The sequence below is a fragment of the Bos indicus genome, chromosome 3 (genome assembly GCF_029378745.1).
Source record: "Bos indicus isolate NIAB-ARS_2022 breed Sahiwal x Tharparkar chromosome 3, NIAB-ARS_B.indTharparkar_mat_pri_1.0, whole genome shotgun sequence".
Classification (NCBI taxonomy): Eukaryota; Metazoa; Chordata; class Mammalia; order Artiodactyla; family Bovidae; genus Bos; species Bos indicus.
Window position 1 is genome coordinate 15,601,719 of NC_091762.1, and position 27,323 is coordinate 15,629,041.

Consider the following 27,323-nt stretch of genomic DNA (forward strand, 5'->3'; position numbering starts at 1 on the left):
AGTCCAATTTCTCTGTTATTCTTCTCACCAGGGCTGTTGTCCTGGGGCTAAAATAGGACCATGGGGACCCAGGTCAGGTTCCAGACTCCCTCCACCACCTTCTGGAGCCAGGGAGTGGTTGGTGAAAGAGGGGAGGCCAGCTAGAAAACAAACAGGTTGTCAGACAGTTGAGTGATTGAAGCCCACATACCTTATTTGAGGGGCCAGAAATGGTTGGGGAGGAGGAGGAAGAGGTTGGAGGTAGGGAAAGGGGGAGGGGGTGGAGCTTTGTCACCGGTCACCTGCTCTGGCTGAGCCTAGGGCGGGCGGGGGACCGGTATAAAGCAGCAGGCGCCTGTGTCCGCTCCACCTCGTGGGCAGCTCCGGCCTGAGTTTGTTCTGTCCCCTCCCCACCACTTTGCCACCACCATGACACCGGACATCCAGGCCCCTTTCCTCTCCCTGCTGCTGCTGTTCCCAGTGCTTACAGGTGAGGGGCACAAGGTGGGGAGGGGGCTGCCCTGCTCCTGTGGTCTTCCCAACTTTCTGTGGGTTTTGCTTCCTGGGAGATGGCATCCAAGAGGCAGAAGTTGCAGACGGGTGGCCTAGTTTCTGCCAGAAGAAGGAATAAAGGAGTGAGGCTAAGGAAAACCTGAGAAGAGACCCTCCACACACACCTGGAGGACTCTGGGTGCCAGGAGCAGACGTATGTCCTGAAGAGAAGTCTGGAGGGGTTGGGGGTGGAATCAGGAGAGGAAAATCTTAGGAGTGGAAAAGCCCACAGTCCAGGAGCAGACAGATATGGGAAGAGAGACAGAGGTTGCCAGCCAGGAAGGAGAAAGAGAGCTGACTCAGGGGCCCACTCCCCAAATCCTCCTGGCATTACTTCCCCAGATGCCAGAGAATGTATTTTCTCCTTATGCTGATTTTCCCCCCAAACATACTCTGTAACCTCTATTTCTTACAGTTGCCAATGTCCCTACCCTGACAACCTCTGACTCCATAAACCCCCGCAGAACTACGCCAGTTTCCACTACACAAAGCAGCCCAACGTCCAGTCCCACTAAAGAAACTTCTTGGAGCACAACTACCACCTTACTCACAGCCAGCAGCCCTGCCCCAAGCCCGGCTGCCTCTCCAGGCCACGACGGAGCCTCGACTCCAACCAGCAGCCCTGCCCCAAGCCCAGCTGCCTCTCCAGGCCACAACGGCACCTCGTCTCCGACCGGCAGCCCTGCCCCAAGCCCAGCTGCCTCTCCAGGCCACGATGGAGCCTCGACTCCAACCAGCAGCCCTGCCCCAAGCCCGGCTGCCTCTCCAGGACACGACGGAGCCTCGACTCCAACCAGCAGCCCTGCCCCAAGCCCAGCTGCCTCTCCAGGCCACGACGGAGCCTCGACTCCAACCAGCAGCCCTGCCCCAAGCCCGGCTGCCTCTCCAGGCCACAACGGCACCTCGTCTCTGACTGGCAGCCCTGCCCCAAGCCCAGCTGCCTCTCCAGGCCACGACGGAGCCTCGACTCCAACCAGCAGCCCTGCCCCAAGCCCGGCTGCCTCTCCAGGACACGACGGAGCCTCGACTCCAACCAGCAGCCCTGCCCCAAGCCCAGCTGCCTCTCCAGGCCACGACGGAGCCTCGACTCCAACCAGCAGCCCTGCCCCAAGCCCGGCTGCCTCTCCAGGCCACAATGGCACCTCGTCTCCGACCGGCAGCCCTGCCCCAAGCCCAGCTGCCTCTCCAGGACACGACGGAGCCTCGACTCCAACCAGCAGCCCTGCCCCAAGCCCGGCTGCCTCTCCAGGCCACAACGGCACCTCGTCTCCGACTGGCAGCCCTGCCCCAAGCCCAGCTGCCTCTCCAGGCCATGACGGAGCCTCGACTCCAACCAGCAGCCCTGCCCCAAGCCCGGCTGCCTCTCCAGGCCACAATGGCACCTCGTCTCCGACCGGCAGCCCTGCCCCAAGCCCAACTGCCTCTCCAGGCCATGATAGTGCCCCATCCCTGACCAGCAGCCCTGCCCCAAGCCCGACTGCCTCTCCAGGTCAGCACGGCGCCTCATCCCCAACCAGCAGTGACACCTCATCCATGACCACCCGCTCTATGTCAAGCTCCATGGTCACTTCAGCACACAAGGGCACCTCATCCAGGGCTACCATGACCCCAGTCAGCAAGGGCACTCCATCCTCAGTCCCCAGCTCCGAAACTGCTCCCACTGCTGCCAGCCATATTACCAGGACAGCCGCCAGCAGCCCTAGCATAGCACTTTCCACCTCCTCCAATCCTGAGACTTCTCAGCAGTTGTCTGTTAGGGTCTCCCTGTACTTCCTGTCTTTTCGCATTACAAACCTCCAGTTTAACTCTTCCCTGGAAAATCCCCAAACCAGCTACTATCAGGAGCTGCAGAGAAGCATTTGGGGTTTGGTGAGTAGCTGCCTTTCCTCTAACATGCACCCCCACCCCCAACCCCCGAAGCAGCCTTCAGAACTCTATGAGGCACTTGCATCAAATCAGTCTTTTCCCTCTCACCCCAGATTTTGCAGATTTATAAACAGAGGGATTTTCTGGGCCTCTCAGAGATCAAGTTCAGGTACAGTTCTGGGTGTGGACTCTGTGGGACTGGTGGATGTTGTCATGACTGTGAGGAGGGTGTACTGACCCAGAAACTGGGACCCATGTCTGAGTTCCCCATTTCTTTGTAACCAGGCCAGGATCTGTGGTGGTAGAATTAACTCTGGCCTTCCGAGAGGGTACCACGGCCGAGTGGGTGAAGGCACAGTTCAGTCAGCTTGAAGCACACGCAGCCAGTTATAACCTGACCATCAGCGGAGTTAGTGGTGAGTCCACTTCCCCAGCTGCCAGCCAGCACCACCCTGCCCGGGACCCTCTCTCTCCAGCATCTGGGTGCATGCTTTTTCTCTTGGAGCTGGTGGGGGGAGAGCCACCTCCTTTGGGAGACTGCTCTGACCACTGCTTTCCTTTCAGTGTACAGTGCCCCATTTCCTTCCTCTGCCCAGGCTGGGTCTGGGGTGCCTGGTTGGGGCATTGCCCTGCTGGTCCTGGTCTGTGTTCTGGTTGCGCTGGCCATCATCTATCTCATTGCCCTGGTAAGTGCTCAGTCCCCAACCCTGACCAGAGTCCCCCTGCTGGAAGGAGCCGTGCGCTCCCCATAACCTCCTGTCTCCCCAGGTTGTGTGTCAGTGCGGACGAAAGAAATGTGAGCAGCTGGACGTCTTTCCAACCCTAGATGCCTACCATCCTATGAGCGAGTACTCCACCTACCACACCCATGGGCGCTACGTGCCCCCTGGCAGTACCAAACGGAGCCCCTATGAGGAGGTGAGGGAGGCGGGGGCGGCGGCGTGGGCGAGGCTTTGTCTGGGCAGTGGTTCTGAAAGGTTACTGGGAAAACCTAAAGAACTGAGAAGAGGTGACATGAAATAAGCAGTGACTGACAAGGCTGGGGTGGAGGTCAGAGGGGTTCTGTGGGAAAGGCTTAGGGAAGAAGGGGGACCTCAGGAGGGTGTGCCCCCCGCAACCAGCACCCCCAGAAGAGCATTCACTGCTCAACTAAACTGGGATGCCCAGAGGCGACATGAATGGGGCACTGCCATGAAGGTGCCCACGAAGGTGCCCATGAAGGGCACCAGGGGAACCCTTCATGGAAGGAGCACCTTGCCCCAGCTTGTCTCCTAAGAATGGAGGGTAGATTGGGAAAGGCTGGTGGGGAGAAGGGGGTCTCTGAATTGGGAAAGAAGTCTCACCAAGCCAGGTGAGCCTGGGTGCAAGCTGGGGAGGCACAGACCCCTTCTTCCTTCTTTCTGCCTTTTACTCCGTGACCTAGTAAATAATTACTTTGCCATCTGGGGCTGAAAGGCCACTCCAAGTGGGGGAAGGGAGAGTTTCCTTTTCCTGACTTTTCCTCTGCCTGGGGACTTCCTTCTTCCAGTTTTGCAGAAACGTGTACACCTGCTTGGGCTGGAGGAGCAGAGAATGGAGGGAGAAAGGGGCAGGAGGGGAAAGCAGGGGGTGCTGAGAGCCAAGGGGAGGGAGCGAACCAGAGCAGGAGGAGGAGGGGGAGTGGCCCTGTTTACAGTCATCTGGCTGGTGGTGGGGGCCAGCAGGTGCTCTCTCCGGATTAACCCTTTGAAAGCTAGTCAGGCTCCTGGACCATTCACCCTATCCTGGGGTGCCATCCAGGGACCCTGGGGAGGAAGGTTGTCCCAGGAAAGCCTCTGCCGCTCATCCTGGGTCTTTTCTGCCCCTATCTAGGTTTCTGCAGGCAATGGTGGCAGCAACCTCTCTTATACAAACCTGGCAGCCACTTCCGCCAACTTGTAAGGACATGTTGTCTTCTGAGAGTCCAGCCAGTACTGGCTGCCTCCCTGGAATTCTTCACTTCTGGGGACCCCCGCCCCCAACTCTGTTCTGGGCTAGTGAGCTGGGCATTCAGGTGGGCTGCTCACAGCCTCCCTCACAGGACCCAAGAAGTCCCCTAAACCATCTTAGCCTTGGTGAAGCCCACCTGAGCCTCTGGGGACAGGCCGGAGGCAGCGGAATGCTGGAATACTGGCTGGAATGCTTGGAAATGGGAGTGGGAACATGAACATGGCTGAATAAAATGCAGACCTCCTCCACGCCCACTACCAGCTTCTGATCTGTTGTCTATGACCTGTGGATGGGTGGGGGGCAATCAAAATGTGTGTGTGTGTGGAGGGGGGTGGTCTGGAAGAGACCTTTGGGAGAGGAGGGGAAGGGAAGAAGGCCAGAGGAGCGGGGTTCATTTGAGAAGCAGGAGGCGGGAGAGGAGATGGCATTGGCATGCAGGTGGACGGACTCCTGTCGCCTGTCCTGCATGGCCAGCAGCGCACGAGGAAGGAGGAAACAAAAGCCTGAGGCTCCAGCAGCCAGCGTGACCCAGCTCTGCCCGCCCGACAGCCGGGCTCGCCCCTATCCCCTGGCCTGGATTTAACTCCCGCACCCTCCTCTCCCCTTGGCATGGTGCCCTCAGGCGGCTCTATTCTTAGCTGTCCGGGTGTGAAGTAAGTCCTAAGGCAGCAGAGTCAACACGGCCACGATAAGGTCCGTGTCAGATCCAGGGCCTGGCGCCAGACTGCCCCACCTGCCTCCTGGCTCTGGGGTCTACTATGTGGTGCCCCAGGGATGGGGAAATAGTTCTGGTTCTGAGGTCAAAGACTTCCCAGATGGCTCAGTGGTGTATAACCGGCCTGCCAATGTAGGAGATACAAGACTCAGGTTCCATCCCTGGGTTGGGAAGATCCCCTGGAGAAGGAAATGGCAACCCACTCCAGGATTCTCACCTGGGAAATTCCATGGACGGAGGAGCCTGGCGGGCTACAGTCCTTGGGGTCACAGAGAGTCAAACATGACTGAGCACGCACACACTCCCTGACTGACGCACTGATGCCAAAAGCTCAGCTTCTCTGTACACCAGGACTGAATCGAATCTCTGAGACAGAGTTTTAGGTGAAGTAGAAAAGAATAGCTTTATTGTGTTGCCAGGTGAAGGCGGCCACAGTGGGCTAATGCCCTCAAAACCGTATGTCCCCAGTTGGAGATTTACAGTAATTGCTCAAAGAGCACATGATCAGCTCATGGACATTTTTCTGATGGGTTGGTGGTGAGGTAACTGGAATTCAGCATCATCGACCTTCAGGACCAGCTGCTCTGGGGTCTACATACCATCTTTAACTTTTCCCACCTGCAGGGGATATCAGTTTCTACAAAACAGCTCAAAGATATTGTGAATATCCATTGATGGGGAAACAGGGTGTTGCTCAAGACTGTCCTTGACTGTTTCTCTCTGGTCTCCCATTCCCTCCTTTCCCTAATTAACAACTGCTTGACTCTGCCCTTGGAACTCAGGGAAGGTCATGGAGGCTGAATGAAGGCTGTCTCCTATAATCCAAGAAATGGGGGACACAGAAAGGCCTTGTGCCAGGAGCCCCTGATCTCTTTGGGCACCCTAAGTTGCATTCCTGCAGGGCTCCGCCCAGACGCCCCATGGGGGTAGGGGTGGGGGTGGTGGGAGGGCGGGTATCCAATGCAAGCAGCCACCAGAGCGATGTGCCCCCTGGTGGCATGGTCGGTTTGGACCTGGGCTGGGCACAGGTCTGGCAGAAGACTGGGGAGCACAGGGCTTGGGGACCTCCTTCCCTCAGGCACCAGCTCCACCACGCACCCCTGCTCTGAGAAATAGCAGGGAACCCGCCATCCCCTTGGCCTGCCACATCCAGCACAGAAGCTAAGAGGAATGGGCTCCGGGAAGGCAGACATCACAGGAAGGCCTGGCATCACAGTTTATTGTTTATAAACCATGAAAATAACAGCTGTTGCTTGGCACAGGCCTGGCAGTGCTCACCGCAGGGGGGCAGCAGCAGGCACCAGAGGCCTTGCCAGGCCCAACCCAGTGGGGACACTCAAGCTCAGCTGGGACCCCAAGGGAGACTCGGCACGTTGGCATGGGTGCAGGACAGGTTAGAGCATGCAAGGGGGAGAAGAGGGGGAGAAAAGGCATGCGGCTGGGGGTACAGGGACCCAAATAAATAAAGCAGGATGGGAGGGTCCCTTTCCCTCACCAAAGAGTGCCTGGGTACTGTCCAGCCAAAAAGCCTCTCTGCCCCAAGACTGAAGTTCAGCATGGATGGGGCAGGGAGCTTGGCAGGGCGGAGGGCAGAGCTGGGGAGCATGCCCAGTGTTCCGGGTGCCTTCCCTCCCAATCAGCCTGGGGAGGAACGCAGGGCAGGTGTGGGGCAGGGGCTCTCTCCATGATTGGGGCAAGATGCCAAAGGCAGGGCATGGGGCAGAGATATGGTGGGGGTGGGAACCTGGATTAACAGGCAATAGGGAGAATGGGGGACATCCAGAGAGGTGAGTAGAGGAGAGTCCCTTGGTCAAGAAAGGCCCTGGGAAGACACAGACAGGAGAAGGGACAGGACCATGTGGGAGGAAGAGCTTAAGGGAGAAGCTGCCAGAGAGATGACCCGGCTTTAGGAGGCGTGGAGGGCCAGGGCCCAGCAGGGGCCCGGGAGGCTCAGTCCAGCTTGGCAAAGCCCCCAATGGTGACCTTCCTCTCCGGCTTAGTGCCCACGGGCTCCTGTAGCTGCACTGCGCCACCCCCGATGAAGCAAAAGGCAGGGCACACAGGTCCCGAGCAGTCCAGGGGGCACTCCAGAAGCCCTCGGAAGGACACGGCATCGAGGAAGGAAACGCGACCCCGCTCGTAGTCCAGGCAGATGCCCAGGCGGGGCGGCAGGGGCACTGTGCAGCTGGCCGCCGGGCCGTCCCTCCCTGTCAGCCCCGCATTCGCACTGGCCCCAGCCCCCAGCAGGATCTTGCCCATGCCGATGGTCAGGAAAGCGAAGGGTGGCGATGCCTCCACGGTGGCGTCCTCGGCACCGCTGTCGTGTCCACTGTCTGGGTCGTACCTGCAGGAATGGGTGTTGGGTAGAAGAATGTCGGGGGTGGGGTAGATGGTACCCAAGGTCTGAGATGTTGGGAGGATGGGATGTCGGGGAGCACGCAGTTCCAAGGATTGATTTGGGGACATTGAGAAGAGAACACATTGAAGAGACGGGCGTTATAATGTAGGGCTGGGGTTTGGTTTGGTGAGAATGGGGAAAGGCAAGCACATTGGCCAGAGGGGTGGGGGAGGGGAGGAAAGACAGGGTATCGCTCAGGCACACTGGAGAAAGGCAGTGCTTCCAACGCAGGCAAGTGGGAAGAAAATGGCGCTGGGATATCGTGCTGGGAGAGGGTTTTGAGGGTTAGAGAATCTTGAAAGGATGAGGGGTTAGCGGTGGGGAGAGGCGGGAGCAGAGAAAACATGCTGGGAAGGGGGATGCTGGGAGAGAGATGAGGGCGGGTCAGTGTCTTAGGTGAAGGGTGTTGCAGGGATGCAGGTTGGGGATCACAGGTTTAGGAGGGAACTGATGTTGAAGAGAAGACACTTCTGAAGAAATGGGGTATTGAGGGATAGAGTGCTGAGGGGGAAGAAGAGCATGTGTGGGTGGCTGAAAAAGAGGATGCTGGGGATGAGAGGGTATGGAGAAGGAAAGTTTAAGGGAAGAATTTGAGGAGGCTGAGACAAGGTGTGGGGGAAGGAAGTACTGGAGAGAAAAAGTTTTGTGGTGAAAAGATGTTGCCAAAGGGGTGTGAGGAAGAAAGGGCACGGAGACTTGGCGAGATAGTGTGTTAGCCTGAGTGACAGATGGAGGGGAGTGGAGATGGCTTCCTTTTCCATTGCCCCTTTCCCCAGTCACTCCAAAGACCAACCTCCAAAACGCTTTCACGGAGCCCACACTTCTCCTGACCACAGCGCCTCCAGCCTGCCTCATGTTACTTCCTCCTGATTTCCTTCCAGCTCCATCCCAGCAAGTGTGTGCTCCCTTCGTCACCCCGCCGTGTTCCCAGCTCCCCCACCCAGACCCCCAGAACCCCATACCTCCCAGAGGGGCCTGACCTGGGGCTGATCACGTCGGGGGCACCCTGGAAGCTTTCCTGAAGCTTGCTCTCCAGCCCGACGCCCACCTTGACCAAGTAGGAGGCTGGGTCTACGGCGCAGGCCCAGTAGCTGCGGCCCTGGGTCACAGCCACATCGCCCAGGACCACGTCCACGCTCAGGTGGCAGCCTGTCAGCAGCCGCTCGGCAGCCAGCAGCAGGGGCAGCCCTGGGACACTCCTCACCGCTCGCTGGTCCTTGCTGATGGCCAGCCGCTCTCGGCTTGTGCCCCAGCGGCCATCCAGGAAGAAGTGCAGGACTGGAGTAGGGGAGGGTTAAGACAGAAGGAAGGACTTCAGGGACAAACACTGGCACTGGGGATCTCGAGGTGTCAGCACGAGACACTGGGAATTTCAGAACACAGAACAAGTTGCCGAGGGACGGGCAGGGGGCTCTTGGGAACAGGGCCTGGAAAACTGGAATGGGGAGTATAAGGGAAGAAGAAAGGGCATCCCAAGTGGGCATGGGACCCCAGGAAGAGTTTTAGTGATGACTAGTGGGCATGGAAACCAGTCTCCCAGACCCAGCTGACTCGCTCTGGCTGCCTCTTCTATCATGCCTATACTCCAGAGCCTCCGCTATTTTCTGGAGAGTCACTTGACCAACATTTATTGAGCCCTGGTGCTGTGCTTAGTCGCTCAGTTGTGTCCAACTCTTTGTGACCCCATCGACTATAGCCCGCAAGGCTCCTCTGACCATGGGATCCTCCAGGCAAGAATACTGGAGTGTGTTGCCACACCCTCCTCCAGGGAATCTTCCCAACCCAGGTCTCCTGCATTGCAGGCAGATTCTTTACCATCTGAGTCACCAGGGAAGCCCTATTGAGCCCTTGAAAAGTGAAAAGTGAAGTCCCTCAGTCGTGTCCAACTCTTTGCGACCCCATGGACTGTAGCCCACCAGGCTCCTCAGTCCATGGGATTTTCCAGGCAAGAATACTGGAGTGGGTTGCCATTTCCTTCTCCAGGGGATCTTCCCAACCAAGGGATCGAACCCAGGTCTCCCGTATTGCAGGCAGGTGCTTTAACCTCTGAGCCACCAGCTCAAATTCTCGGCTAAGACTTTACACATTAGCAAGTCACTTAATTCTTACAACAATGCTATGGGGTAGGTGTTGTTACAATACCTACAGAGGAGGAACTGCAGGTTCAGAAAGGGTGAATAATTCACCCAAAGCCACACCACTGGCAAGAGGCAGAGCTGGGATTTGAACCCAGGCAGTCTGGCTCCAGAGCTAGTGAGGATGACCCACTGGGTTATGCAGTCTCTATGGGGCCCGGCCAGCAGCAGCTGTCCATGCCGGGGTCCCAGGCACCCAGGGCCCACTCACCGGGCGCGGGCGGAGTGTGCAGATGCACGTCCTCGCTGTACTCGCCGTAGCCGGCCTTGTTGCAGCCGCGGACACGCAGCACGTACACAGAGCCCGTGTCGGGGTTCTCCAGCAGGGCGCTGGTACCCCTCACCTCCTCCCGCCGCTGCCAGCGGGTGGGGCCTGGCTGGGCCGGCACGTCGGTGCGCCGGAACTCAATGGTGTAGTGCCAGGCAGGTGGTGAGTGGGGGGGCAGCCGCCAGCAGAGGAAGATCTGGTCGTAGGCAAAGGTGCGCTGGGTGTCGATGACTGGAGCCTCGGGCACTGTTGGAAGAGACAGTGGGGGTCAGTCACGGCCTGGCCACGGGCATGGTGTGGAGGGTGGGCAGGAAAAGGGAAAGCAGCGGGAGCCGGGGGGGTGAGTGTGAGTGAGAGGGATCTGGGAAGACGCCTGTCTGGGCCCTGGGTGCGGGAAAAGGAGAGGCAGGTGGCCTGAGGCCAGTCCTGGGCTGCCACTCCCTCGATCTGGGCCTCAGTTTCCTCCTCTGTCAAATGAAGGTATGAGATCACGTGTTGTCCTTTCTTTCTATGACCCTTTTTAGTCTATGAATACAGAGGAGCCCCAGGGAAAGGCAGGTAACGGCCACTGGAGCCCACCCAGGCAAGAGGGCGCTGAACAGGAAGAGGAAACTGCACGGGAGACAGATGCGAGGAGAGGCAGCAAGGCAGAAACTGGGGGCAGAGGGCCAGTGCAAGCTCGATGGCACAGGAAGGGTCAGGGGAAGAGAAGGAAAGCCTAGGGGGCAAAGGTCATAAGGACAAAAAGTCAGAAATGCAAGGATTAAGGGTCAGGGTAGAGGATGGTGGAGGCGGTCTGGTTAGGGCAGGAAAGAGAAGGAAGCCATGGGTGGGGAGCCGGGCTGCGTGGGAGTGGCAGGGCAGGGCAGGGGACCTGGCAGAGGGGGCAGGACCCCCAGGGCAGGGCCGCTGACTTGCCTGGGGTGCTCCGGAGCAGAGTCCGCGGTGGCCACAGCCTACAAACAAAGAGAGGGAGAAGCAGCGCTGAGCGCGGTGGGACGGGGTGGCCGGGTGGGCTAGGTGGGCAGGACGGCTGGCCAGGCCAGGTGGGAGGCTTGGGAGTTAGTTCCCTGGTGGGCACTGCCCCCCGGGCCCGCTGCTGGGGAGGAAGGGAGGAAGGCTCTAATGGGACATAGGGCCTGGCCATCTCCTCACCTCGCAGGAAATTAAGCTCTGTCAGCAGCTTCATCTCACGCCCCACATCCAGCTGGCAATGGCGGAAGGAGGAGCTGGCAGCTGGCCGGAATGTCTGGAGGGCCTCTGTGGCTCGGGCAATCCTGGGATGGGGGCAGGCAAGGGTCAGATTTTCCTGTAGCTCAGATGGTAAAGAATCTGCCCACAATGCAGAAGACCTGGGTTCCATCCCTGGGTCGGGAAGATCCTCTGGAGAAGGGAATGGCAATCCACTCCAGTATTCTTGCCTGGAGAATCCCAAGGACAAAGGAGCCTGGCAGGCTACAGTCTGTGGTGTCACAGAGTCAGACAGGACTGAGCGACCACCACCACCAAGGGTCAGGCACTGCTGTCTGGGCCACCGCCCTTCCCCTTGATTCTGCCGTGTCTGGCCCTAGAGCCTTGGTATCGGCTATGGCTCTCTTCCCTGTCCCTTTGGGCAACAGCTGGTATCCATTTGGCCTGGTGAAAAGTCCTCAGGGCCCAGCTCTCCGCTGGGCAGGACTCTCGACACTGCCTGATACATGGGCTACACCCACGATGCCCCTACCCTGCAGGAGCCTATGACCCTGTGCCATGCCCCCTGAGTACCTGTTGTGCAGTTGTTTGGCTGCTTGCACAAAGCAAGGCTGGTCTGTTTCTTTAAGAACCTCCTGAGCGTAGCCCACCAGACCTGAGCCGTCCAGCAGGCTCCGGTGCTCCTGGATCTGGGCGCTGAGACGGGCCAGCCGTTCTTGCTGACACTCCTCAATGGCCTGAAGCAGTGACGCCCGCTTCTCCTCCAGCACAGCCCCCAGCCCCCGCACCAGCTGGGACACCTCCTCCTTGGCCTGCTGACCACTCACCTGTCCAGAGAGCAACATTGACTGCCTCCTTCTTGAAGGCTGCATCTGCTCCAGCCTCCTCCTGGGGCACCACACCACGACTAGGATCACAAAGGATCTGGGGAAATCCTACCTACCCATTCAAATGGGACCAGGCTCATGGCTCCACGGTCTCCTGTACACCCACATAGGCTCAACTCCTGACCATTTGTGTTAATCTTCCTGGAGGCCCACACCATGATCCTGACTCCTTGAGGACTCCCCCAAATAAAAGAGGCCACGACCACACTAATATCCACCTGGATCGCACTAACGTCCACCAGCATCTGTGCCATCCTTACCGCCCTTCCCCACGTCAGCTGATTCAAGCAATCTGGCAAAAGGTATCAGAGCCATCGCCTCACCCTCCTTGGTCCAAGGATGTGTGCCATCCCCAGCAGGCAGCTGAGCCTGAAGGCATCTGAGCTCCATCCCTGGGGCTTTTCAAGCTCTCCCTCTCCAGGGTGATAGACACCCTGTCTCCACTGTAGCCTTGGGTACCGCCTGGCCTGGGGCACTGCCATTTCTGACAACCTGGTTTAACCAGAGCCTTGACACATCCACGGACCCCACATGGGCTTCCTGAGTTTGCAGCCAGGCGAGTGGGCTGTGCCCATCTTCACCCCCTTCCTGCTCCCACTGCCAGGCAGGACCCAGGGCCCACCTCCGTGCCCTCCCTCACCTCCGTGTGCCTCACGGTCTCCTCCAGCTCACAGATCTGGGTCTGCACTGTGTCCTGGTTTCCCAGGATGTATGTCAGGCTCTTTGTCAGCTTGTCCTGAGGGGGAAAGAAAGAGGTGGGCATCACGCCTGGCCCTGAAGCAGCCAGCAGTGCAGAGGAGAGGTGAGTTGGTGTGGGTGTGGGCAGTCCTGGTGTTGAATGAGGCAGGGTCCTCACCTTGAGGGCCTGGTAGGCACTGACCACTGGCGTGATTTTGTGGCCGCTGTGGGTGCGCCGCACACGGCAGAGCTGGCACACCAGTCGTTGGCACGTCTTGCAGTAATGGGTCACCTCTTCCTTGTGATCTGGACACATTAGTCCCTAGGGACAAAAACAGCAAGGAAATAGTCAGCCAATGGCGTGTGTAAGGGTGCTGACCTACCACAGGGCAGCTCCCTGCCCGGCCTCCCCTGGGCTGGCCGCAAGCTGGTGGAGGGGAGTTCAGACGCGGTGCTCCATGGTGCCACCTGCTGGTATGCCCTGGCAATCAAGGAGAACCTTTCCTGCAAACCACCTTCCTCCTCCCTTCCTCTGCATGTGGTAATAACAATAATGGTTAATAATTAGCCATGTCTATCTTGTTTACTGCTGTAGCCCCAACACCTAGGATAGCACCAGGTACTTGATAAATATTTGTTCAATGAATGAATACATGACAGACCTTTTCACTGTATATAAATAACTTTCACAAACATTATCTCAGGAATCCTCCCATCAACCCTGCAGGTATGGAGATTGCAGGGCAGATATATTACAAGCCTCATTCAGCAGATGAGATGGAGGCTCAAAGATGTTCAAAGATTTGTCCAGTGCCTTTATTGTTATAGAAAAAGGAGTTTGGCAATGGCAAACCTGTGGCCACCTCCTTTTGGAAGCCCACAGTGCCGGGCATGCCCTCCCACCCAGCACCACCATGCCCTCCCCCCCTTCCCAGGCCCTGCAAAGGCTGGCTCACCTTGGGGCGAAAGGAGAGGGTGGGCAGGGTGGGTTCATGCTGGGCCTTCTGGGTGCCCCAGGGATGGAAGAGCTTGAAGCACTCGTTGCAGAAGGTGGCGCGGCACTCGGTACAGCCCTTGGTGGCTTCTAGTTGCGGGGGCTTGCACAGCTGGCACAGGATGGCACCACCCACACTCACACTCTGGCGGTACCGCTCCACCACACGCTCCAGGGTCAGGTTCCGGAAAAGCCCTGCCAAGCCCCGCTCCCCCAGCTCCACATCGCCCTGGCAGGCTGGGCACGGGAACATGATCACCTGGGGGTGCAGAGCACCTCGCTTCCGCCCGGGGTATGTCCCAAAGCCTGTGGATGGGCCAGGAAGTAGGGAGGTGAAAATCACAGCTGACTCAGGGTGGGGGAAGTCTGTTCAATTAAAGAATTAATTTTCATTGTGCCAGAGCTCAGCTCTTAGCAGAGCCTGGATGGGCAGTACCCCTTGAAAAATAGACAGGTGCCCCTGGCCAGGGATGGCCCCTTCCATCTTCCTGATGGACATCCCAGCATCCCCATCCCAACCCCATGGGTGCCAGCCCCACCTGACTTAAGCAGCCGGTCCAAGCGGTCTGGTTTGGGGAGAGTTCTGCGGGAGAGGCGAGGGCTTCGGGTGGATGGGGTGGAGGCAGGAGAAGTGGGCTCGGAGCTGGGGTCCCCACCATGGCCTATGTAGCCCTGCTGGCCCAGGACCTCCCGGGCACAGGCCTGGCACACGTTGTGGGTACAGGGCAGCACCAGCGGCTGCTTATACATTTCTTGACACACTGGGCACAGCAGTTCCTTCTCCATGTTCTTCATGCTCGTCTGTGGAGGGACCAGGAGGTCGGATCAGAGCTTGGACACCTGGGTATATCTCAACAGGCGCCTCAACTGCATTTAAAGACCCAAGGGTTCTTGGAAATGAGGAAGAAAAACTACAAGGGACCCGACAAGCTATGGATTTTTCGCCAGCATCAGCCTTGGCCTGGTTCACAGGCCTTCCAACTCCGTGTCCCCAGCATGCGTCCCTCCTGCAGAGCTACATACTTAAGGAGGAGAGATGGCTGGAGCTCAGGTCTCCCCCAGTCTCAAGCCCCACCCCCTGTCCTAGTCTCAGCCGGACCGACAGCCGCTCTCACCTGGCCTTTGCCCCCCTCCCCCCGTCTCCCGGCAGCCTGCCCCAGGCACTTCTCTCAAGGACACCGCCCATTCTGCAGCTCTGTGCAGAGGCCACCCCCCCCAACCCCCGCCTCCCCGCTTCTCTGGCATCCCCCTTTCCCTCCTCCTCCGCGTGATTTCTCCTTATAACCAGGCTCTCTCCATCCTCCTGCTCACCCTGTCTGTCCTCCTGCGGTGGCTCCGGCCTGCAGCCGCCTTCGCCTCCATTGCCCATCACTAACCCATCTGGCTCCTCCTAACCCATACCATTTTGCCCCCCACCATCCGGCTCTCCTGCTACCACCCCAGGCATAACCCGGCCTGTCGCAACCCCTCCCAAGGTAGGGTAGAAAGGAGCGCGCCGCCTATTTGCCCCCTCCCCACCGGAAGTACCCCTCCCTTTTTCGGTGGCGGGGGTCCTCAGGCTATGCCCCACCCCCACACCTCACCTTGGTCCCTCTCTTCGCAGCCATCCCGGTCAGGGGCGCAGCTGACACAAAGGAGGGAGGGACAGGGAGGGAGGGGGAAGGAAGTGGTGGGGGGGAGCAGGGTTGGCACCGCCCCTGGGAGAGCCGGGCACGGGTTGCCATGACAACCGCAGGCTCGGAGGCAGCCCTGCGTGGGGGTGCGGTGGGGTGGGGTCTCGTGAAGGGGTCCAATTTGGGAACTGCACCGTGGTGCGGCTCCTTCCTCGCCCCCGACCTGTTCTCAGTTTTCTTGGAAAATACCCAATCTCACGCCCCTTCCTCATAGCATAGCCCCGTTGCCCTGCAACCCCAGCCTCGGTGCACGGCTGGAGGCTACCCCAAGCCACCCGCTGTATCCAGGCAGCTCCATGTTCCTTACACCCCAGCAGATGGACGCCTTCACGGCATTCACCTCCGGGCTGCCCCCGGGATTACCCTCTCAAACCTGCATCCCGATCCTCCCAGTCCTTTCGGCCACTGACAACCCCCTGGCTACATCCCAGCATCTTGCGGGACCCCCACCTGTTCGAGGTCCCGGCCTGCCCCGGACCCCTATGCTCCCCCTCCCGTTCCCCTCGACCCCACCTTAACTCACACTGATGCGGACCAGTGCATCCATGATAGAAGTGAAGGTCTGCATATCCTCACCCTCAGCCATGGCCCTAGCATGCCCGCCCGCCCCCGGGTGCCCGATCCCGGCTGCGGCTGCGAACCCCGGGCTTAATGCAGGAGCCGGGTGGGGATGTGGGGAGGGGTGAGGGTGAGATGTCACTGCGCATGCTCCAGGGACCAGCATCTACCAGCGCCCGTCGAGGTAGGAGGTGGGAAATAGTTTTCCCCACGTGGTTCTCAGAAGGCGGTCGGGTAGCGGGGCAGTAGTTAGGTAACATGGAACGGTATTTGAGGGGGAGCCATTTCTTATGTTCAAATTCTTCACTGGCTTCTAATCTTACTCATGGAAAGCAGAAGGATAGTTTTAGAGAAAGATAGACTCCAGGATGGAAGGACTAGATTTTGGTTTGGGCAAGAGTCCACGGGAGATATCAAGGCAGTGTTCATGGGGGGGTTAGTTTTGAAGAACAGGCTGACATAATTGACAAAGAAGACAGAAGCAGTCCATGGGCCCGGTGATTTGAAGAGTTAAGTGCAGCTTGCACTGAGAGGCAGCAGATGCTCTGGGTGCGGGGAAGAGCCGGGAACCAGGGTGGTGGCCAAGGATGCTCCTTAGACGCAATATTTCCTCCCTGCAGGAAGAGGGCGCTGCACTCAGGCGCTGAGGGGGAGAAAGAGGAAGGCGTTAAGGGAGAAACAAGGCCACGTTAGGCCTTGACGCATGCGCACAGCCAATCGTCCCCGGTTCGGCTCTCCTCCTGGGCAGAAGCACGGATTGGACCCAAGGGCAGGGCATGATGGGTAACGGGACCAACGGGATCCCCTCTACCCCACCAACCCGGGAGGACGAGTTGGGGTCGGAGTTGGGTGGACTAGCTTTCCTGGTCCTCTCCCCACAGAGCTGACGTGTCCTGGGTTCCAGGCGATGGGCATTTCCACGGGGCGGGAGGGTTCGGGGTGAGGAATTCCTGGGGGGTCGCCGCGAGGTGTGGGGAGTTGGGGAAGGTGGCTGCAGTCCCCGGAGTGCTTGGAAGTGATCGGGCTCTCGAACTCCCGGACCTGCTGAATCTGCCTGCGGCTCCTGCAGGGAGGGCTGGGCCTGACTCTCCGTCTCTCCTCTCCCCCGCCCCAGTGGTGGGTACAGGCACGTCGCTGGCGCTTTCCTCCCTCCTGTCCCTGCTGCTCTTCGCTGGGATGCAGATGTATAGTCGCCAGCTGGCCTCCACCGAGTGGCTCACCATCCAGGGCGGCCTGCTTGGTTCCGGCCTTTTCGTCTTCTCTCTCACTGTATCCTCTCAGCGGGGGAGTGGGCAGAGTTGTTTGAGGGTAGGAAGGGTGGAGGGTCAGGTAGGCTTGTACCCTTCCCGTTAACCCGCACGTCTCAGCCCCCATGGCACGACCGACGCCTTAACTCCCTCAACCCAGGCCTTCAATAATCTGGAGAATCTTGTCTTTGGCAAAGGATTCCAAGCAAAGATCTTCCCTGAGAGTAAGTGAAAATTTGAGGTTGAGTATTTGAACCCTTTCTTGTAAGCCTCACCTCTAATCTCCTCCAACACTGTGCTGAACTTCCAGGTGCTTAGACAGTAAAGATTGTTGAGGAACCATGTGTACTCACTGTCTGAAAACAGATGATACTTTTGGATACAGTACTTTTTACTCTTGGAATTGGAGCTAGGAGAAAGGGCTTCTGAAAGCAAGAAACTCATTTACTTTCTGGCCAGTTTCCGGGGAAGGTTTGAGGGAATAGGCAGGTCTGCGCCTGTAATGAATATATCCAAGGAGGGTGTTCTTTGTTTCCACCAGAAAAAGAAGGGCCAAATTCACTGAAGGATTCCAGGGTGACATGGACCCAATACTAATGAACTGTATTTGAGATGATTGTGAAGAGCCTAAAGTATCAGATAACACCAGCTTTCTGTGTCAGCAGGAATCCTCACCAAAGTAGAATAACTGTTAGATTGTTTTCCATTTGAAAGGATCCTTGTTGTTGCTCATGTACTCAAGAATTGATGATTTAGTTACGTATGGAGAATTAAGTTCATAAAGCAAATTAGGCGTCAAGGCCAGATCACCTAAGGATGCCACATGCCCCAAATTGATAGCAGATGCCATCTCCTGTGAAGCCTTCACCTGTCACTGTGGCCGTCATTTCTTCACCCTCCTTACCTCTTGCCCTCTTCACCTGGCCGCTCTGCAGGCTTCCAGAGCTCCTTCCATACAGCAGAACATCTCTCTATTAGGTTTTGTTTTTCTGTGTATTGTCTTCATTTGCTTCTGAAAGAAGCCTCTGTCATGGGAAAGCTGCTTGGCCCTCTTCACCTGCCCTCCTCAGCTGGGCAGGTGGGATTGCCCTTGCTATCTGCCCTCCCACCTTCTCTCCAGTCCTACTCTGGCTGTCTGGAGACCCTTTTCTGCCCCCATGGGTGTGTGTGTCCACACACTCCGCTCTCCACTTTATGTCCAGGGAGTGAGAACCTCACTTCCAGCACTGGCCAGCCAGTTTAGTGAATTGATCCCCTTTGGCTGGCTTCTGTTGAAAAGGCCGTGACCCTCTTCCTCAAATGCAAGCAAGCCTTACCCTTCAGACTCTGCTGTCATCTTTCCTTTTTACTGGATGCAAGCCAGGATAGGGAAGTTAGGTGATATTTGGGGCAGAGCTGGAAATGAGAATGCATCTGGTACTTCCATGTCCTGGGTATCGATAAGACCATCTGATGTCCCCTTGCTGTCATGCCTTACCTCTCCAAGCAGGTCCCCCAAGATTCAGAGAGCCCCAGATTTCTCCTAGACCCAAATATGAATGCCTGGTGTCTCCATTCTGACCACCACCCTCCTTGTCACCTTTTGCCTCCCCAGTTCTCCTCTGCCTCCTGTTGGCTCTCTTTGCATCAGGCCTCATCCACAGAGTCTGTGTCACCACTTGGTAAGTGCCTGACAGCTGGATAAGGGGTGTAGCATCCTGCCCTTTGGCACTTGACCCTCCTGTGATGGTTCCAGACTTCCCCATACCTCCCTCCTGCTCTGTTCTCCTTCCTGTCCCCTTCCCCATTTTCCTAAACCTGAGCCTAGATTCTTTCCCTCATGCTGGTGTCTGCTGTAGGAGGCACCAGGCTGGCAGCATGCCTATTAATGCCACCACTGTTTTTCTTCACCCTGTAGCTTCATCTTCTCCATGGTTGGTCTGTACTACATCAACAAGATCTCTTCCACTCTGTACCAGGCGACAGCTCCAGTCCTCACGCCAGCCAAGGTTACGGGCAAGGGCAAAAAGAGAAATTGACCCTGAATGTCTAATAAAGTTGGTTCTTTGTAGCTCTGAGCTGTGATACACTGTGGGCCTGTCCTGCCCATGCGTGTACGTGGGTATGTGCAGAATGCTGCGGCAGATGGGTACCTGCTGCTCTCAGTCCTTGGGGATGGAGGAGCATTCCTTCCTCCAAGGTTCATTTTTACCAACTGTTTATGGAGTGCCGTCAGTGCCAGGCACTTTGCCAGGCACTGGAGTGGCGTATGCTTGTGTAAGAGTCTCATAGAAGAAAAGCGTAAGAATGATCTGCAGTCCTGCCTTTTGGGAAAAGAGGTGAAGACTGCAATGCAGGAAGGCCTGCTCATCGGAGCTGGAATAGATCTTGAAACAGAGGAGTAAACGAGGGAAAGGCCCCTCACCCCTGCGTCTCTCCATGGGATTCCATTTACACCTCTGGGGGCTTTGTTATTCCAGCTCTCCACCCTGAGCAAACGAGCCCTCCGGCACTTCTGCTCCAAGTCTGCAGGTGGGAATTCCCTACTGATGTTGCCCTTCTAAACCTGTGTGTTCTCCAGCATGGACGGATGCCTGTGTTTAGAAAGACTCCCAGGTTGATCACTGTCTCTATCCTCTTTGGTCTGAGTGCCTTCATTTTTTTCCTGTCTTGTAACCAAAGGACTAGGAAACATCTTGCTGCTGCTGCTGCTGCTAAATCGCTTCAGTCGTGTCCGACTCTGTGCGACCCCATAGCTTAAGTTGTAATAATAGCAAAGTATAGAAAACGATAGGGACAAGGCCACCAACCTTGGAGCCGGCCTTAACGGAAGTGAGGGAATGTGACCTCTCAGGTCTACTTTGTCCATGCTGTGCCGTGAGGAGTGCCTCTCTGACCAGAGTGTCTGTCCTTTGGAGCACCTAGGCACCCTCCCTCTTGGTGGTGTGGGCTTTAGGGTGCTTACTGTGCCTTGGTCAGCTTGATATTCCCCACAGAGCCTGATAATGGGCAGTGAGGACCAGAGTGTTGGTTGAATGAAAGAACCTGCCCTCCTGGAACAGAAAATTCAATACATGGGATGTGCCTGAGTTAGGGAGTAAGACCCAATGAAGGCGAAGAAGTGAGTCAAAGGAACTCTGGTCCAGGATTAGACATCCCCACCCTCCCCATTTGTAGCCGGAATCCAGATCCTTTAACCTCTGTCTCTAGGCTAAGGGAATACCATGCAGTTTGCCCAGGTTACCTGCAGAGGGTGCCATGAGCTCATGTCTTCTCCAGGAGACTGGCAACACTCAGCAAGTTGGCATTGAGGGCTTAGAGAGTTCCTACTGGGTCTTAAGGTTCTTGTTGAGTCTCTCCAGTGGAAGCCAACTTTTGGAGGACATGAGAGACTGGCTAAAACCTGAATCAAGTCTCCTTGCTCCTGGCTGTGAGTGGAGGCAAAGACAGTTCAGTGGAGACCAGAGCCTTCCTGAGAAGGAATGGTAGTCCTAAGCTTTGACTTACCTAGTGATGGTGGGGGGGGTTACCATATGTGGGACCCTTGGGGAGAAGAAATGGTGCCCCAAAAGGGTCCTGGACCTGCAGGAAGCTGGGTGAGTTCTAGGTCTCAGTCCGTCAAACCCTGTCCTGGCGTGGGCAGAAGGCCAGGTGCCAGCCAGGCGAGCACCGACACGGGAAATCTGACCACCTGGGGGCATCATACCTTCCAAGATGAGAACTGGGGCCAGGTTACTGGAGGTTGGGGAGAAGCCCAAGCAGGTGCCAGGACAATGCCAAGGTATCTGGGCACCTGCTGCCACCCACTGCATAGGCCTCAGGGACAGTATATGGCCAGGAATAATGATCCCTTCCTCAGGGAACGGGTGCATTTATCAGGCAGGCTGGCGCCGACGTCAGCTCTCCACCCAGCCTGTCCCTGGGGTGCCTCGCCGGCTGCCTGCACCTGACCTACCAATTAACCCTAGCAGGGGTATCCCAGCCATCTAACACCATCATTAAATAAGGGGGCGTGAGGCCATCAGAGCTTTTGGAAACCTGAAGGTGAGAAGGGCAAAGGTGCTAACCTCTTGGCCCCAGGACGCCTGGGGCTCTGCTCCACCCTGGAGGCTGGAGGCCTAGGGGAGAGAGGGGCGGTCGGCCCCTGGAGGACCGGGGGAAGCCAGATGTTTCCTCCTGCTCCCTCACACGTGGCCCTGACACCCGCTGCCTGCTCCGGAAACAGGAGTAAATAACACAGGGTGGGCTCCTGTCCCAGAGATGGACTCCTTGGGGCAGGAGGTGATGCCACCTAAGAAGAGGGCAGTGGGAAGGTGAGACGAGGGGGCTCCCCTGCCCGGGCAGAGGCTGGACCACCCCCCCCCAGGACTGGCGCTGGCAGGAGGGGACGCCTGGCATTTAGGGCATCTTGAGGGTCAGCAGGGAAGGGGGCGCCCAGGGCAGGCAGGGAGGGGGAGTCTGCGCCAGGCCTTGGCTCCAGCCCTTTCCGGACCTTATTGTCCTTGGTGAGAACAGGACGCGGTCCTGTTCCCACTGCCCAGCCCCTCCCCCCCCCAACTCTGCTCCCCAGGGGAAGGATGTTGGGAAACAAGAGAGACCCAGAGACTGGTAGAGACAGAGCGGCTGAGAGACACAGAGACAGAGACAAAGGGAAACGTTTCAGTCAAAAGCGAGTATTGAAACTCATTGTAGCTTGAGGGAGCCCTGGGCACTGTGGGAACCGGGAAAGAATGGGACCTCCGGACTCGCCTGCCCCGTGCACACTGCTCCTTGACTTAGGGTCACTCACAGAGCCGCCTCCTAAGCAAACAATAGCCAGAACCCTTGTGTGGGCACAGTTAGTGGCACTTGATTGCTTCACCTCAGGTACATTTCTTTGCCTCCGTGCCAGCAGACTGGAAGTTTCTCAGGGGGCAAGGCCAAGATCCTGCTCCCAAATCCCCCCTCCCTACTCCCTGGGGGCTGGGAGCAAACTGGCCACCGTAGGTTGTGCTGTAAGTACTATTTGGTTGAGTTCCTGCCCTGGCAGAGAAGCCGCCTAATTGGCTCTAGAATTGGGCACCACATCCCCTGGGGTGGAGAGCAAAGTGCAGAATGCCTGGCCTGGGGCAGGAAGCAGACTTTAGAGCTGCGTGCCCGGCGCCCCCCTTTCCCTGAGCCACGAAGAGCCCACCATTCCCGCCCCAGCCTCTGCAGCCCTGGCGCTTGGGCTGGGCCCCCTTCCTTCCAGCTCTCCTACCTGGGATGTTTCCTTCACAGGCAACTGCAGGCCTGACTTTATAATGTAACATTCTATGATAATGGGCATAGCAGTTATTAGGATTCTTTCTACTTTTGTATGTACTTGAAAATTCCATAGTAAAAGTTAAATCTTGTGTGTTGTATCCTTTTTTCTGTTCTGTGGGAGAGTGACAGGGAGACTATCTGAAACCACACCTAGAAATAACACCCAAAGCCTAAATTTGAGGCCCTGTGTGACAATGAGACCTGAGCCAAATGGCCCTTATGGTCTGTGAGGAGCCCTTCTCTGAGAATTCCCCTCACCTCAAATAAGCTGGAAGTTCCCCCCACTTTTAGGCTGAAGCCACACCATCAGGGGGGACTGAAAAGTGAGATTCTTCTCCACAAGTCAAGACCCCACAGAAAAACCTTCCCCACACCCCTGTTCTGGGCCAAGAGTTGCCACGAGGGCTGACAGGCTACTTCAGAGCAATTTCTGGATTGAGGTGCCTGTACACAATTTCTGGATTGAGGTGCCTGTACACAATTTCTGGATTGAGGTTCCTGTACACTTGTGTGAGGGTCTAGGCTCATCTGCCAGGGAGACCCCTCCCCTTCCTGCTCTCAGCCTCCAGCCCCCATCTCCAGCCCTTGTGTGTGAATGCTCAGTCGTGTCTGACTCTGCGGCCCCACAGACGATAGCCTACCAGACTCTTCTCCTAGCAAGAATACTGGAGTGAGTTGCCATTTCCTTCACCAGGGGATCTTCCCGACCCAGGGGTTAACCCTGAGTCTCCTGCGTCTCCTGCATTGCAGGCAGATTCTTTACCGTGGAGCCTCGGGCAAAGCCCCTGTGATGGAGGCCTTTTTTCTGACGCAGACAGAAGGTTTGCAGGTTCTGGACATCTGTGGTACACTAGAAAAGAGCCCAGGTCTTGAAATCAGACAGACCTGAGTTCTAGTTCCACTCTGACACCAGGTAAGGGTCCTTGTGCAAGCTGAGTTAAATTCCTCACCTGTAAAATGAGGATAATACCTGCTTCAGATTGTTGTAAAAAGGATTGGAATTAAATAACAACGTGGAAGAGCCTAGCATAGCACTCAACCCACTAGGCATTTGACAAATGTCATTTTTGTCCCTTACATGACAGCAACCACGACCTTTTCACCCAACTTAGTGCTTTGCAGATATTCTCAATTTCATCACTTACCTCAAGCTTATAAGATTGATATTCTTACTGTGTACTTAACTTTATATGTCAGCCCGGTTGGGCCACATTGCCTGGATATTGGGTCAAACATTACTCTGGATCTTCCTTTTTTGGGGATGCCATGTAGCATGTGAGATCTTAGTTCCCTGACCAGGGATTGAACTTGTGCCCCCTGCCATGGAAAGGAGGTGTTCTAACCACTTCACTGCCAGGGAATTCCCACTCTGGATGTTTCTTGAGGGTGTTTTTGAATGAGATTTACACTTAAAATAGGAGTAAAGCAGATGGCCCTCCATAACCTGGTTGGCCCTCATCCAATGAACTGAAGGACCACATCGAACAAAAGACTGACCTCCCCAGAGAAGGAGGGAATTCAGTGGCAGATAACCCTGGGACCTGAGCTGCTCTGGTCTGCTGGATGCTCTTGCTGGTCTGTGCTCACGTGGCCTAGGACCTGGCCCTTTCCCCACTGTTCCCAGCTGTGGTCAGGATGAAGTCAAGACAGAGGAAGATCTTTCAGATTTTGGGTTTGCCAGCCTCTACAACCCATGAGGATGGTCTTGATCCCTGTCTCCTGTATAATGTCACAAACCTCCATCCATAGTTCATTAGGCACTCTGCCTATCAGATCTAGTCCCTTAAATCTATTTCTCACTTCCACTGTATAATCATAAGGGATTTGATTTAGGTCATACCTGAATGGTCTAGTGGTTTTCCCTACTTTCTTCAATTTAAGTCTGAATTTGGCAATAATGAGTTCTTGATCTGAGCCACAGTCAGCTGTTAAAGTGCTGCACTCAATATGCCAGCAAATTTGGAAAACTCAGCAGTGGCCACAGGACTGGAAAAGGGCAGTTTTCATTCCAATCCCAAAGAAAGGCAATGCCAAAGAATGCTTAAACTACCACACAATTGCACTCATCTCACACACTAGTAAAGTAATGCTCAAAACTCTCCAAGCCAGGCTTCAGCAATACGTGAACCATGAAATTCCAGATGTTCAAGCTGGTTTTAGAAAAGGCAGAGGAACCAGAGATCAAATTGCCAACATCCACTGGATCATGGAAAAAGCAAGAGAGGTCCAGAAAAACATCTATTTCTGCTTTATTGACTATGCCAAAGCCTTTGACTGTGTGGATCACAATAAACTGGAAAATTCTGAAAGAGATGGGAATACCAGACCACCTGACCTGCCTCTTGAGAAACCTATATGCAGGTCAGGAAGCAACAGTTAGAACTGGACATGGAACAACAGACTCGTTCCAAATAGGAAAAGGAGTATGTCAAGGCTGTATATTGTCACCCTGCTTATTTAACTTATATGCAGAGTACATCATGAGAAATGCTGGGCTGGAAGAAGCACAAGCTGGAATCAAGATTGCCAGGAGAAATATCAATAACCTCAGATATGCAGATGACACCACCCTCATGACAGAAAGTGAAGAGGAACTAAAAAGCCTCTTGATGAAAGTGAAAGAGGAGAGTGAAAAAGTTGGCTTAAAGCTCAACATTCAGAAAACTAAGATCATGGCATCCGGTCCCATCACTTCATGGGAAATAGATGGGGAAACAATAGAAACAGTGTCAGACTTTATTTTGGGGGGGCTCTAAAATCACTGCAGATGGTGATTGCAGCCATGAAATTAAAAGACACTTACTCCTTGGAAGGAAAGTTATGACCAACCTAGATAGCATATTCAAAAGCAGAGATATTACTTTTCCAACAAAGATCCATCTAGTCAAGACTATGGTTTTTCCAGTGGTCATGTATGGATGTGAGAGTTGGACTGTGAAGAAAGCTGAGCACCGAAGAATTGATGCTTTTGGACTGTAGTGTTGGAGAAGACTCTTGAGTCCCTTGGACTGCAAGGAGATCCAACCAGTCCATTCTGAAGGAGATCAGTCCTGGGTGTTCTTTGGAAGGAATGATGCTAAAGCTGAAACTCCAATACTTTGGCCATCTCATGCGAAGAGTTGACTCATTGGAAAAGACTCTGATGCTGGGAGGGATTGGGGGCAGGAGGAGAAGGGGACGACAGAGGATGAGATGGCTGGATGGCATCACCGACTCGATGGACATGAGTTTGAGTAAACTCTGGGAGTTGGTGATGGACAGGGAGGCCTGGCGTGCTGCGATTCATGGGGTCGCAAAGAGTCGGACACGACTGAACGACTGAACTGAACAACCCCATGAACCAAGACCTTAAAATAAACTTCACACATGTATCTTCTACTGGTTCTGGTTCTCTGGAGAATTCTAATACACCTGTTTTAGTGAAATGAAATGGGGTAAAATGAAAGACAGGCTAAAATAACCTGCTTGGAATTATAAGGGAAGGCAGAGCTGCAGTTGAAGTTCAGCTCTATTTGCCATGATGCTTAACCAGGGTAGTTACAACGCAGCACCTGGCCCCCACTGCCTCTGGCCTCATGGCCTCACACTCTTCTCCACGCTCGTCCATTCCACCCCAGCCCTTGTGTGTCTCCTGTGACACCTCACGGGCTTTGCACATGCTGTTCCCACTGCCTAGAACAGCCGTCTGGCCGTTATCTACACTTCTCTCTCCATCCTTGGTCTCATTCAGGTCTCCATGCAAACGTTTCCCTTTCAGAGATGCCCTTCTGACCCTGCTATATAATATGGTACACTGTCTTCCTTTAGCCCCTCACTTGGCTATATTTTTCTTCACAGAATTTCTCACTATTTGATATATTCAATAGGTGTTTCCTGTCCGTCTCCCATCATTTTGTTGAAGCAGCTTGTTTTCACTGCAGGCTTCATTGAAAACAGAGATTTTGTCCCTTTTTAGTCACTAGAATACTGCTTGATGTATAGTATAGGAGGTGTTCCATACACGTTTGTTAAAAGAATCAAGAACCCAGACTTCCCTGGTGGTGCAGTGGTAAGACACCAAGCTCCCAATGCAGGGGACCTGGATTTGATTCCTGATCAGGGAACTAGATTCCACATGCTGCAAAGAAGACCTGGTGGAACCAAATAAGTAAAACGAAATTAAAAAAAAAAAAAAAAGAAGCACCCTACTAGCCACACACCATTGTCACACTGTGCGCTCTTTGCTGGAATTCAGCCTCCAGATTACATTACGTCCAAGCTGCTGGATCCTCAGAATGTCTCTCTCAGCTGCCAGGCCTGTTCCTGTGTCCCTCCTCCCTCAGGCTATCATCTTTTCCCATCTTGGTCTCCTCTGATTCGCCTGACTCTCTCGTTCCCTTCTCCAATCAGCGGCACAGTCTCTGTCCCATCATTTCCCCTGAACGCCTGGCTGTGATTTCGTCTGTATGTGTTTTTGTTGATTGCATGTCTGTCTGTCCTGTCACTCCAATGGAGCTGCAGGTGCCCTGGGGACGCTGATGGAATCAACACAGCCTAATCACCTGGAAACTTCCTCAAGGACCCAGTAATCACCATGGCACCTTTGGGCATCCAGAAAGCTCGGCTGCCTGACGGGACACACACCACGACCTCCCACTACTCTAATGGGGGAAGCTGCTGACCTGAGGGACCAGCCTCAACACAAACACTTTCAAGGGGTCTTTCTTAGATCACCTGACCCTGGCCAGGCTTTCCAGCCTCACCTCTTGCCACTCTTCCATGAAGCAGTCTTTGTGCCAGAGATGGATTACTCACTATGAACTCAAGCCTCCCAGCCTTTGTTCAGGCTTTCCCTTTGCTTTGTACACTCCATCCCCAACCCCTACTTGAAGTCTCTTACTCATCTTTCCCATATCACCTTGGGCTTCAGGGCCTCTTTTTTAGAGGCTCATGCCTTCCCCCAAACAGTC

The 27,323-nt window shown here is 55.5% G+C and overlaps 3 protein-coding genes across 5 annotated transcripts; 2 read left to right on the top strand and 1 right to left on the bottom strand.

The window, feature by feature from the left end:
• Positions 1 to 311: 311 nt before the first annotated feature.
• MUC1 (mucin 1, cell surface associated) lies at positions 312 to 4,622 on the top strand. The gene is made up of 7 exons (XM_070785199.1): positions 312 to 469; positions 947 to 2,400; positions 2,511 to 2,566; positions 2,683 to 2,813; positions 2,962 to 3,083; positions 3,166 to 3,315; positions 4,249 to 4,622. Exons 1-7 carry the CDS (start codon positions 409 to 411, stop codon positions 4,315 to 4,317), a joined length of 2,043 nt encoding a protein of 680 aa, XP_070641300.1. The 5' UTR covers positions 312 to 408; the 3' UTR covers positions 4,318 to 4,622.
• Positions 4,623 to 6,282: 1,660 nt separating this feature from the next.
• On the bottom strand, positions 6,283 to 16,029 carry TRIM46 (tripartite motif containing 46). 3 transcript variants are annotated; one of them, XM_019953799.2, is made up of 10 exons: positions 15,828 to 16,022; positions 14,171 to 14,432; positions 13,594 to 13,937; positions 12,816 to 12,959; positions 12,600 to 12,695; positions 11,646 to 11,899; positions 11,037 to 11,158; positions 9,825 to 10,127; positions 8,459 to 8,756; positions 6,283 to 7,424 (listed from the first exon to the last, which is right to left on the bottom strand). In XM_019953799.2, the coding sequence occupies exons 1-10, from the start codon at positions 15,888 to 15,890 to the stop codon at positions 7,031 to 7,033; spliced, it is 2,280 nt and encodes a 759-aa protein (XP_019809358.2). In that variant the 5' UTR covers positions 15,891 to 16,022; the 3' UTR covers positions 6,283 to 7,030. The 3 variants fall into 3 exon arrangements, with proteins under 3 accessions (XP_019809358.2, XP_019809367.2, XP_070641320.1); XM_019953808.2 differs by lacking the exon at positions 15,828 to 16,022 and adding an exon at positions 15,215 to 15,785; XM_070785219.1 differs by lacking the exon at positions 8,459 to 8,756 and having other exon boundaries at positions 7,252 to 7,424; positions 15,828 to 16,029.
• A 521-nt stretch (positions 16,030 to 16,550) lies between these two features.
• On the top strand, positions 16,551 to 19,159 carry KRTCAP2 (keratinocyte associated protein 2). The gene is given in 6 exon segments (XM_019953847.2): positions 16,551 to 16,600; positions 16,602 to 16,645; positions 16,977 to 17,131; positions 17,270 to 17,333; positions 18,704 to 18,770; positions 19,007 to 19,159. Coding segments are annotated over 6 exon segments (486 nt in total). The 5' UTR covers positions 16,551 to 16,565; the 3' UTR covers positions 19,128 to 19,159.
• The last annotated feature ends 8,164 nt before the right edge of the window (positions 19,160 to 27,323 follow it).